We start from the raw sequence: 10,975 nt of genomic DNA on the forward strand, positions 1-10,975 counted from the left end.
GGCAGAAAGCCTCAATAATGGTCATGGGGACCATCACAGTCATTATTCTCCAATCTCGCTAAAGACTTACTAGTACTCTTTTCTTAATGAAATTTCTTCTTTACTTCAAAAATGGAGCTTGTGGTGGAGCCTCTATTGGATGAAATCTATGGAAAGGGATTGTGGGCTCAGCCATATCCAATTCGAGTTCATGTGGGAATCAGAATCCCATGATGCCATCATGGAATCAATCCCTCAGAGCAAAAGAATACCACCAGTTCCTAGCAGTGGAAAAGCCCAGGAATAGGGATGGTAGGACCAGACCCATACCCTCCTTAGACTTCAGCTTTATAGCAGTTTATTCTAAACTCTCCAATGCCAGTGTCTTCTAGTTCCCCTCTTCAATCCACTGCCACTAGTGACTAACATGGGTCCAACCTCCATTCTTTTGTGGGGCCAACTTCCCATAGTGACCAACCGACCATGTCCTTGGGAGGTCAGACAGGTTAATTTTAGACAGTAGCTTGTGGAATCAATAGGAGGCAAGACTTTTTGAGAGTTTTAGTCAAGCAAATCTTTGTGGGGGCATCTTGTGACTCATCACCCATTACTATCAGCTGATTTGCTGTCATGCTTTAACTAACGAATCAACTAAATGCTTGTTCGTGGACCCAGTTAGGTCAGCCATTCAGGCAACAATGCCGGTTCTCATTCCAATTTGAGAGTCGCATCTTGTTCGAGCTGACGGCAGCTTGGCATCGACGCTCTCCGTCATCCATACATGTCAGCATTCGATAAATATGTCAACGTGGCGAGCTGCGAGGTGGTCGAATTGCTGACATGGCAATGGTGGCTCATGGCCGGCGAAAAAAAATAGAAGAGAAAAATGCATGGAGTAGGTTTCCCCCACCTTGCAAGATGCTCTTTGCTTTCATATACTCTCCAATTGATTGGTGCCCTAGATAAACAAACTAATCACCTCTACAAATGGCACTATCTTTTTTGGAAGACCTTTAATCCCTCTAATCAGAGGGGAAAGACTAGAAAGGGGATAAAGAGCTCAACATATCCAAACAAGTGGATAAGAAGTCATTGGACTTGACCTGCCTCTGTTTTTTTTTTTTTTTTTCTTTTCTTGACCTCACTTCTTGAAGCCGAATATGGCATGAGGGAGTAAGTGTATTGAAAAGGACAAGCAAAGAGTGGATTGAGCTGTGCTAGATGTTTTACAAATGTTTTGAACAAGCAAATATTTATGGGTGGCAAAAATCGGTTGGCGCTGGATCTGCTGGATAGAGGTAGCGGTACAGACAGCTATGGATGGATAGAATTACGTCAGCTTCGTCGGGTCACAAATCATCATAAAGCACTCATTAAAGATTAAAAAAAAAAGTTCATTTCGTTGATTGTATCCTATTCAAGTGTTGAATAGTGTATCCTCAGTATCTTAAACCATAATCGGAAACTCCTTAAGGTATTTACACAACTAAAGGAACTCCTTAAATACGATTACCATCTATCTTCAAAATAAAAATCAAGAATAATATTATGATTTCTTGAGCACAAAAATATATATTTCAATAGATGTAATTAAGATGATACCATATTTTTTCCTTTTTTTTGTTGAGATGTATCATTGATTTTTGTTTTGTTTTGTTTATTTGCTCTAAAGCATGTTGCTTCTGTGAATGTTAACCAATTAAAACAATGCACTCTACATAAATATTATGTATTTTAATTTTAACTTTGAAAAAAAAAACGTAAAAGTTACGGTATGTGTTTTCTCTTCACTCCAATATACGACATCTAAACTATGTTATTGTTGGACTTATCTAATCAAAAGAAAAAAAAGATAATATTCTTTGGAACATAACCTCGCAATCTCTCAATAACCATCAGAGAGAGATAATGAAATAGATTATATCAAAATATATGTTTTTTTTAATTTATTTTTCTTTTTTTTGTAGGCATCAAGAACATTAACTTACATAAATTGTATTGGATGGTGGCAAGATACACATACATGTGGATTAATTAGTTGCTTGAGCTTTCAATGGAAGTTATCGAGCTAATAAATTGGCATGATTTTCTAGTGTCATGGTATTTTTAAGATCTTAGATGAAAAAAGGGCAAGTGATTCTAAGCAACTTCCAAATAAAATTTGGAGATTAACAACATATTAGTCGACGAAGAGATGACACAAGCTGCATTTTTTTTTTTTGGTTGACCATCATATTTATTTTAGAAAACTGGCACCTCGCCATCTGTTGTACAATCGTACCAGCTAATTCCTCTTGGAAGCTGGGTAAGATCTAACATAATTAATAATATAAATGATCTCATATGCTTTACAATTCAAGCTTCAAGTACTTACTTCTTTTTGATGGAATGAACTTATGATGAAATACCATTAATTAGTATGCCCAAGAAACCAAAAATAAAACCAAGGATGATTTTGTAAGTCAATGCATTTGTGATACTAGATATGATTTAATATGTATGACTGCAGTTTTGTGAATGTTTAATTTGACTCCATTTCTAATGTTCTTTTTTCCCCTTTTTATCTGAGGATCGCCTCCTAATTACCAAACAAAATTCAGAAAAAGAGGAACTTTTGAATTTTTGCCTTGATTTCTGCATTAATGCTATTATGAGATTTAAAATACTATGTCACTCATGAAACATCATTGAAAAATTATAAGCCAGTGATAAACAACATTAATTAAAAAGCAAACTAATTAACTGGTTTGATTAAATTGAACATAATAATGCCTCAAAAAAAAATAGAATTAAATTATAAAATGGTTCCTTGAATCCAAACAAATGATCAACATATATTGTCAAAGTGCAAGTCATGCTCACGTAACACTCCATAAAAATTGATCATAAACAATGAAACAATACATTGAACAACAAAATAATCGATTTTAATAATCAACATATATCATGAGATCCATTAGAAATGTGGAGGTACGTTTTCAAGCGTCAAATCAATACCCCTATCTAACAAATAACAAAGAACTTATAATGCATCGTGTGAACCTGAAGTTGAACAAAAAGAAAAAAAACTTATACATCCGTACATAAAACATGCCAAATAGTGGTGCAAATAGGTCGCATCGAGTCGGATCCTGGATGACCCCAATCCGATCCGATTTTTTATTTGGGTCCTAATTTTGGATCCAGATCCGACCTGGTTGAAGACCGGGTCGGATCGGATCCGAGTTGGATCGATTCGGATTCAAATCGGATTCAATTTTTTTACTTTTAGGAAAGAATTTGGGCAAATCTAATTTGGTCATATCATGAGGTGCTGGGTGACCCATGACTTTGAAAGACTTGCGATTGACCTCCAGTCAGAACAGATGAACCATGACTACCAACTAAGTCGGTCTGCAAGCCAAATTTCATATCACACTATATTTTGTCCGTATGACTGATTGGACGGAACTTGGTGTCTCCCTGCTCCCCTCTCACGAGGACAAAAAAAATCCCGGACCTTCTTCCAAAATCCAATTCCATCGCAGAAAACTGGCACATGACCCATATTCAGTTCAGTGTTCCCTCACTTCCTCCCTGCAAAAGTTAAAAAAAACAGAAGCCAAAAAACAGAAGAAAAAAAAAAACAAGCTACCGAGACACCAAAGGTATCAACAGTGTAATAGATCGAGAGAGAATCCTGATGGACGAATAGTGCTATGACCCACACAAAAAAAAAAACTCTCTTTTGCTTCCCCCCCCCCCCCCCTCCCCTTTCTCTTCGGATCCATTCGAGTCGGATCGGATCCGTTCGATAAACCTAGAACTGACCCAAAAAATGATTCGGATCCAATTTTAGGATCGACCCGGACCCACGGGTCCTAAAATTCGGGTCGGGTCGGGTCTCGGGTCGACTCGACCCATTTGCAGCCTTAATGCCAAATAAAGATTTAGCATATCTACATTTTTCAAAAAAAATCTAGATAAAATTAAGATACAAGTTAGCATAAATCACAATCATAAGTAATATAACTAGGGTCAAACTTGGATATGCAAGCCAATTTTTTGAAAAATCATGCACACCAAGTGGTCATGCACGTCAGCAATCACAACTTTTCGTTTCTATGGGCTCGATTCTTCAAGCACCCATCTTGATGCAATCACAATCTCTTGTTTTTATGGGCTCCGTTCTTCAATCACAAACAATATAACTTAGGACAAACCTGGATATGCAAGCCAATTTCATGAGAAATTATACCTTACACTGTATGCACCAAGTGGTCGTGCATGCCAGCAATCATAATTAACCTCTTGTTTCTATGGGCTCCGTTCTTCAAGTACTCATCTCGATGCATCACTATATAAACAGACAGCTCTGATTATGGTAGGTGGTGCATGCCCCCTAGAATATAATTTCTTCAGTTTGTTAGGTTGGCTGCGTATTGGTTGCAGCTTTTTTTTTTCGGTAACCGGATTCGGATTTCGGGTCAGATTCCAAAACCCGAAATCCGAAATCCGAAACCCGAATCCAAAACTTGATCTTCCTCCCGATAGAAAGGAGGAGAAGGGGCCAAAACCGGCGACCCTTCTCGCCCAAACGGTGGCGGTGGCCACCGAAATCTTTTGGACAACAGCCAGCCTCCTTGTCCCCTCCCTGCCGACCACCGCTTTTCCGGCGATCAAGGGGAGAACCGCCGATAAACGATGGTCCTTTTTCATGGCCGTCAGGAAGAAGCCCTCTCCCTTTTTTTCGGCATGGTGGTGCGGCCAGTTGGAGACTCACGGCCGCGCTTGGCCAGTGGCCACATTTCGGCCACCAGGAGAAGAGGCCACGGTGCCTCACCGCTGCAAGCTGGCGGCGGCCGTTGCCCTCTCTCCCCTTTTCCCCTCCGCCCGCGTCGGCCATGGCAGCCATGGTGGGTCGCAACGGCAAGCCGGACGTCAGTGCCAGCTCGCCAGGGCGACAGGCCGCAGCAGCGGCCATGGCTGCCTCCTCTGTTTTTCAAACATGAGCAACAGGGTTCCGAAAGAAGCATAGTCCCCCTAGACTTGCTCTGATTATGGTAGGCCAGGAATCCCAGCTCTGATAAGTAAGTCCTGCAACCCCTAAATCAAAACCCAGGAATCCCAACTGTAAACGATGAGAGACCTCGTAACTAGGCCACCTGTCCAACTGGTCGCATGGAAGTCGGCGGATGTCGTCCTTCCTTTCCAACTGGTTGCATGGAAGTCGGAGGATGTCGCCGCTTTTGCACTGCTTCAATGTAATCCGTCTGCCTCGTCAGCGGATCCGCACGGCGCCGCCGCTCTCCACGTGGCACCGTCCAATGGGAATCAACTAGGAGCTTCGACGAGCCTAACTAACTACCCCCCTTCCCGCTTCCTTCGTTTCGTTCCCTTGAAAGGACTCTGTTTCCATAAAACGGCCTCCCCAGATTTTTTGAAACAGAGCTCCTTTTCCTCCCCTTCGGCTCTTCTCTCCTTCCTTTGTTTCCTTTTCGTTTACAATCCTTTGGAGAGCGAGTTGATTAACCTAAAGAAGGTTGTTTTTTTTTCTCCCCGTTTCCTGTCGTTTCAATTCTAAACTTATCTCATCTCATCAGATATTCTTTTCATGTTTGTTTTTGTTAGACCCTGGATTGGGTTGTAGATAACTTAGATGCGAAGATTGGATTGTTGTCATCGGGAGTAGCTTCAGTATTTGCTTAGGTTATTCTTGTATCTGCTTTTATTTATTTTATAATCTAATTTCATCTCATTAAATTGTTCTTGTGGTTGAAACTCTTGGGTGGATAGCTTGGAATCTGTAGTTTTTTTTGTTTAAAACATCTCATATGCATGGGATGTACCTTAATCGGATTGAAAACTGTGATGGATTTTACCATTGGTACTGTTGGCAATAGTGCTTAAAAAAATAATTTTTTTATATAAAGGTTTTTCTTTTCTCTGCGTTTTTTTTAATCTCATTACATTAGATTGAATACTTTAGGATTTGTTGGTTTATGTAGGTTGGAATGTGGATATAGTCTGATGTTATTCGTTTTTGCTCCCAAATATATTATTCATTAATTTTGTAGGAGATGATGGATGAAGCTGTTGGGTTAGAAGGAAGTGTTGAATGGGCTGAGCAAGAGGGGACCTTTAATAGTTGGCTCGATAAGGTGCTTGCTTCTGATGGGATTGAGAGTCCTCGCATGGTTGAGGAAGAGAATAGACCTCGAGATAGGCCCAAAGAGCCAGACTCAAATTCCAAGAGGCAGAAGGTCAGTTCTTTTTTCTAAACTTGTATAAGAAATGTTCTTTTTTATCCGGCCATCAAGAACTTACCAAAGATAACAATAATAGGTATAAGTCAAAAAATAACTTGCATTAAAAAGGCAATGTACTGGTGAGAACTTTCTCAGATGTGCTAATGAGGAGATATATTCTAGCTACTCTGGATATTCTATCCTTATTTTGAAAATAACCAATGTTTTCATCATAATATACTTGTTTTAACTGCAAAATGTATATTTAATGAAATATAACTCATTATAGCCAAGGTTAAGATCCATTACCATCATTGAATTGTGAATCATGTGAAAATAATTAATACCTCCATCTTTTGGTATTTCCATGGCTCTAGCAAGTACCTAGTTGTCCTTGTATCAATGAGGTTTTTATGCGCTAACGGTAAATAATTTAAATTAGATTCATTTAGGGAATGTGTGTTGTCCCTAAGTTGTGTTTAGATCTCTATATGAAATTTTTTTAAGTGTTATATTGCCTACATTAGCAAGACAGAGATTAGGAAGTAAATTTGGTTAGGCTAAAGCAAGTCAATTTAGTTATGTTGATTTAGAGTGGAACAGATCAATATTGATAGTAATCATGGGCCTGAAACTGTTGATCATTTGTTCTCTCAATACTCCTTTTCAACGTTTTAGAAGACAGTTTGCTCTTTGTTAGGTGTGCTCCTCCCTCAATACTCTTTTGAATTTCTTTGTCTTGACTGGAGGCATAGAAATTTCTCTAAGCCTACTTAGTCTATCATTCTTATGTTGACTGCGGCCATAGCTTGGTCATGTTGACTGCGGCCATAGCTTGGTCATGTGGTAGCTATAGCTTCAAGATGTCTCCATCTATTTAATGATTGGTCATCCCTATGTAATTACAAAAGTAAAAGAGCTTCCACCTGCACTTTCAGAAGACTAAATTTTCATTGAAGTGGATTTCTGGCTTCCATTACCCAAAGATGTCTCATGTTTTTATTTACCTTCAGAGTTGGCTTTATTATGGACTGGTTTCAGCATCCTGGTTGTTCTTCGTCGACAGACTTCAACAACTTTTATTGGCAGATTCACCTCATTGCTGCATCTCTTGTTTTATTATCTCTTCTCTCTAATGATTAATCTGTTAGAAGTGGAACCTGTTCAGTTCTTTTTTTTCACTCTGTTATCAAAGCTGACCCTTTTATTATCTTTTTAAATAAAATTTTGGGTGGCTAATCCTCCCTTCATCTCAAAAAGAAAGAAAAAAAAGAGAACAAAGGTATAATCTAGTAGTGTGTTTGCACATATTTAGGTAGTTTGGTTTGAAGTTTATCGTGAGGTTACATTAACAGGTTCTAGTTTGAGATCGAAGGAGGTTATAGTGATGTTTTAATAGATAATTACTTGAATTACAAGAGTTGCAAGTGGCATTTGAACTAGATTAACCCTGAAGCAATTGACTACATGAAATCGAGTTCGCTTTCCTTCTAATGTCCCTATGGTTATTTTTTGTTAGAAACTAATATTTTTTACAAAGCTAATTTTTTATGGAGTTCTAAATGTATCTTATCTTTTCTATTTGGCGATATTTTCTTACTGGTTTATTTATTTTTAATCTATGCAGATAGGTCCATGCACTGACAAGACAGAGGAACCCGGTCCTCTAGGTTTGATTTTACGCATAACTCCATCTTTCTTGGATCTCATTGATAGGAAGCTATCTCAAAAGAAGACCACTCCTCTTAATGGACCAACTTCGGGTACTAATATAGAAAAACAACAGACCAGAAATGATGAATTTAACATCCAACCCACATTAATGAAATGGAAGGCTTCAAATTTTCCTGCAACAAAACTCAAGATCGGCTGTTGGGAGGTAATCTTACGTCTTGACTTGATAGAACAATTTAGAAAAAGCAAATGCTCAAAACCAAATGCTCTAATTAGTTTTTCTTCTTAGCATCTAACAATTTTTTTTTAAACTATGTTTCATAATTTTAGAGGAAGTCAAGAAATGAAGGTGATATTGTAGCTAAGTTTTACTATGCTAGGCGAAAACTTGTTTGGGAGATACAAGAAGAAAGATTGAAAAAAAGATTGAGATCCAATGGACCGATATCTCAGCAACCAGAGCACGATTCATACAGGATCAACCAGACATTCTGGAAGTTGAGGTTAGATGTTTTCCTTAGACGTATATTCTCATTTTATTGATTACTTTTGCTACTTTTTCTTTTTCCATAGACTACTTTTATTGTCTTAGACATGTTTTGAACTAATTCTTGGCTTTGGATGGTTTTTTGAAGTTTCTTAATGATTTCATTCTTTTAATAACAAAATTTGGAATATTTGTTTGGGTTTGATAACTAAGATATTTGGTACCTAGTGCAGTTAAGGCAGCAGCCCATGTTCTTTAAAGAGGTAAATCCACAGCCAAGAAAGCATACTAATTGGGAAGCTTGTTCTGATTTTACCAGTGGGAATGCAACCACATGCAGGTACATAAAATTACATTTACATCACTTTCTTGGAGCTCTGTCATTTTGCTAAGCCTTTCAATGGATTTTACACCTTCAAATATTTCCATATTTGTTGAAATATACTTCTTTTTTTTTTTAGAGAGAGAGAGAGGAATGTATTTTTTTATTGATGAAGTAGATAAATCCTTCGATTCAGATCTCCAGTCCTTCAATGTTTAGTCCATGTTAAACTACATCTATAGGAGCTTCTGAAATTATCAAGAACAAACAAAAACAGAATAATATCTTCTTTAGTAAAGTTCATGTAATATTCTCATAGCTTGTTTCTTATTTTTATTTCCTTCAGGAGGCACTATCTTGAGTTTGCAGAAGGAACTTTGGAGAAACATTATGAAAGGCTTTTACATTCTGATCATCGGCTACTTACGTTGAGTCAGAAAGTTTTTGCAAGCCATGATTCTCAGTTTTTTGAAAACCGTTAATAGCGACATGCAAGATATGTGCATGCTCCAACCAAAATTTCCACCTATTTCAAATCAACCATCCAGCAACTGGTGTCCACCTCATCTGAATCATATTGACAATCAAGGGAGTGCTCCTACTCACATGTGGACCTTTTGAATCTCATGATCCAAGCAGTTGGTGCCAACCATCCACTTTCACTGCCTGACACCAACACCCAGAGTTATACAAATGAATTCGCCAAGTTCAGGTAATTTGTCTTAATTTAACCCGGAGTTAATCTAGTGAGATGAGGATGCTAATTGTTTCTTTCTTTTCCTTTTTCAAGTCATGGAGTGCCTACCAACTATGAATCAAGGTGCAAGTTCTTTGAATCCAATGACATCCTACTTGGGTAAATCATTTCTTCATTAGTCTTTCATTTCATTATGTGATATTCTACTACCATGAGCTCTTGCTAAGAATTTTTTTTCCCTTTCTTTCTTTCTTCAATGTAGCAGACAACTTTGCACTTAACAATGGCAACTCTGCAACAGATTCTACCCTGAACAGAATGACTCGCTTTGCAATCAAGACATTCAAAGTTTGAGAAGGGTCGATGACATAAGCGAGCGACAAATCCAACAACTACCTGGGACACCTGCGCGACTCCAGCTCCTAATTTTCTTCCTCGGCGAGTCCCTGCTAATACCTTTATTAACTCATACAGCTGAAACAGAAAATTTCCATGTCCCGAGACAAGGTCAATCACTCGAGGAGGCATTTAATGAGCGAGTCAGATGATCTGGATGCATTTGCTGCTGATGACTCTAGGCTTCTTTCTTCAGTAAATCTATTGGGTCAGTCATTTACTAAGAAGCACCACCAGATTCACAACCGCAATCCTCAAATGAACTGGATGATGGTAACCAAAACACCGATGGCACAAAGTCTCCATTGGAATCAAGGGACTCCAAGCCAGTTAATCCATTCTATGACTAATTCCCATGGCACCTACACTTAATCATCAAACCTTCATTAGGCTTGGCCAAGAAAAGAGTTCTCATGGCAGAATCCAGTAGTCTTCATCATCAACTTGCTGATCTGTTTCCTGGTTTGTTTCAATTTCTTCTGCGTTTGTTTTTGTCGCAACAGAACATTCAGACTGCCGTTAGTACTGTGCCAGTAGAAGCACCAAACAGGTTATTCTACTGATGCGTTTCTATTTCCTGGTTGTTTTCTCTTGCATGGTTATACTCTCTCTCTCTCTCTGTGTGCGCGTGTGCAAATCAACTGACTGCTTGGAAAGAGAGTTCGGCTGAATGGACTGGATCTGGATATTTGCTTCGAATGACAAGAAAGTATTTATTTTGAATTATGATGCCGTTCGACATGATTTAGTTCTCACTATTGGAAGCATCATCATATAGAACTATAGCAGAGTGCTTGAGCTTTTGAATATGAGCTTTTGCTATTGGCTTTTAATTTGATTCGATATCTGAAAGACAGTTGTTATAAAAGGATTTTACCTTCTTGACACTAAAATGACATCACAGTACTGACTAAACTTTATCTTGACTGATCTGTATGAAGAATGAAGATTAGCCATGGCAGCGAGCAAGCATAGTCTCCCAAAATTGAAAAATGCCTTGGTTCTCACTTCTCAGTGCTATGAAACTGGTTGTTTAGATGCATGGAAATAGGAGATTGTGTGATGAATATTGTAAGAACGAAATGGATTCAAAAGACGGCGATGAGTACCCCAAGTTTGCAGAACTGAAAAACTTCCAAGCTCTATTTCTATCTGATTTCACTGAGCCATTCATCCGAAATGTGTACTTGTGG

At 38.4% G+C, this 10,975-nt stretch overlaps 1 protein-coding gene and 1 long non-coding RNA gene across 4 annotated transcripts; both read left to right on the forward strand.

The window, feature by feature from the left end:
• The first annotated feature begins 4,512 nt into the window (after positions 1-4,512).
• LOC120108810 lies at positions 4,513-9,301 on the forward strand. Of its 3 annotated transcripts, none has more exons than XM_039122526.1 (6): positions 4,513-5,500; positions 6,036-6,221; positions 7,834-8,085; positions 8,261-8,383; positions 8,601-8,707; positions 9,036-9,301. In XM_039122526.1, exons 1-6 carry the CDS (start codon positions 5,099-5,101, stop codon positions 9,169-9,171), a joined length of 1,206 nt encoding a protein of 401 aa, XP_038978454.1. In that variant the 5' UTR covers positions 4,513-5,098; the 3' UTR covers positions 9,172-9,301. The 3 variants fall into 3 exon arrangements, with proteins under 3 accessions (XP_038978454.1, XP_038978456.1, XP_038978455.1); XM_039122528.1 differs by having other exon boundaries at positions 4,513-5,048; XM_039122527.1 differs by lacking the exon at positions 9,036-9,301 and having other exon boundaries at positions 4,516-5,500; positions 8,211-8,383.
• Positions 9,302-9,355: 54 nt separating this feature from the next.
• Positions 9,356-9,734, forward strand: LOC120108811. Its single transcript, XR_005510002.1, has 3 exons — positions 9,356-9,401; positions 9,480-9,545; positions 9,652-9,734. It is a non-coding gene; the product is annotated as an uncharacterized LOC120108811 (long non-coding RNA).
• Positions 9,735-10,975: the final 1,241 nt, after the last annotated feature.

This window comes from Phoenix dactylifera, unplaced genomic scaffold (assembly GCF_009389715.1).
Source record: "Phoenix dactylifera cultivar Barhee BC4 unplaced genomic scaffold, palm_55x_up_171113_PBpolish2nd_filt_p 001566F, whole genome shotgun sequence".
Lineage (NCBI taxonomy): Eukaryota > Viridiplantae > Streptophyta > Magnoliopsida > Arecales > Arecaceae > Phoenix > Phoenix dactylifera.

What these genes read in the sequence shown, in the direction of transcription:
- LOC120108810 (XM_039122526.1), top strand. Translation starts at nt 5,099, where the DNA reads ATGAGAGACCTCGTAACTAGGCCACCTGTCCAACTGGTCGCATGGAAG. An exon ending in CAAATTCCAAGAGGCAGAAG is followed by an intron (nt 6,222 to 7,833) that starts GTCAGTTCTTTT and finishes TAATCTATGCAG; the next exon opens with ATAGGTCCATGCACTGACAA. An exon ending in GGGAATGCAACCACATGCAG is followed by an intron (nt 8,708 to 9,035) that starts GTACATAAAATT and finishes TATTTCCTTCAG; the next exon opens with GAGGCACTATCTTGAGTTTG.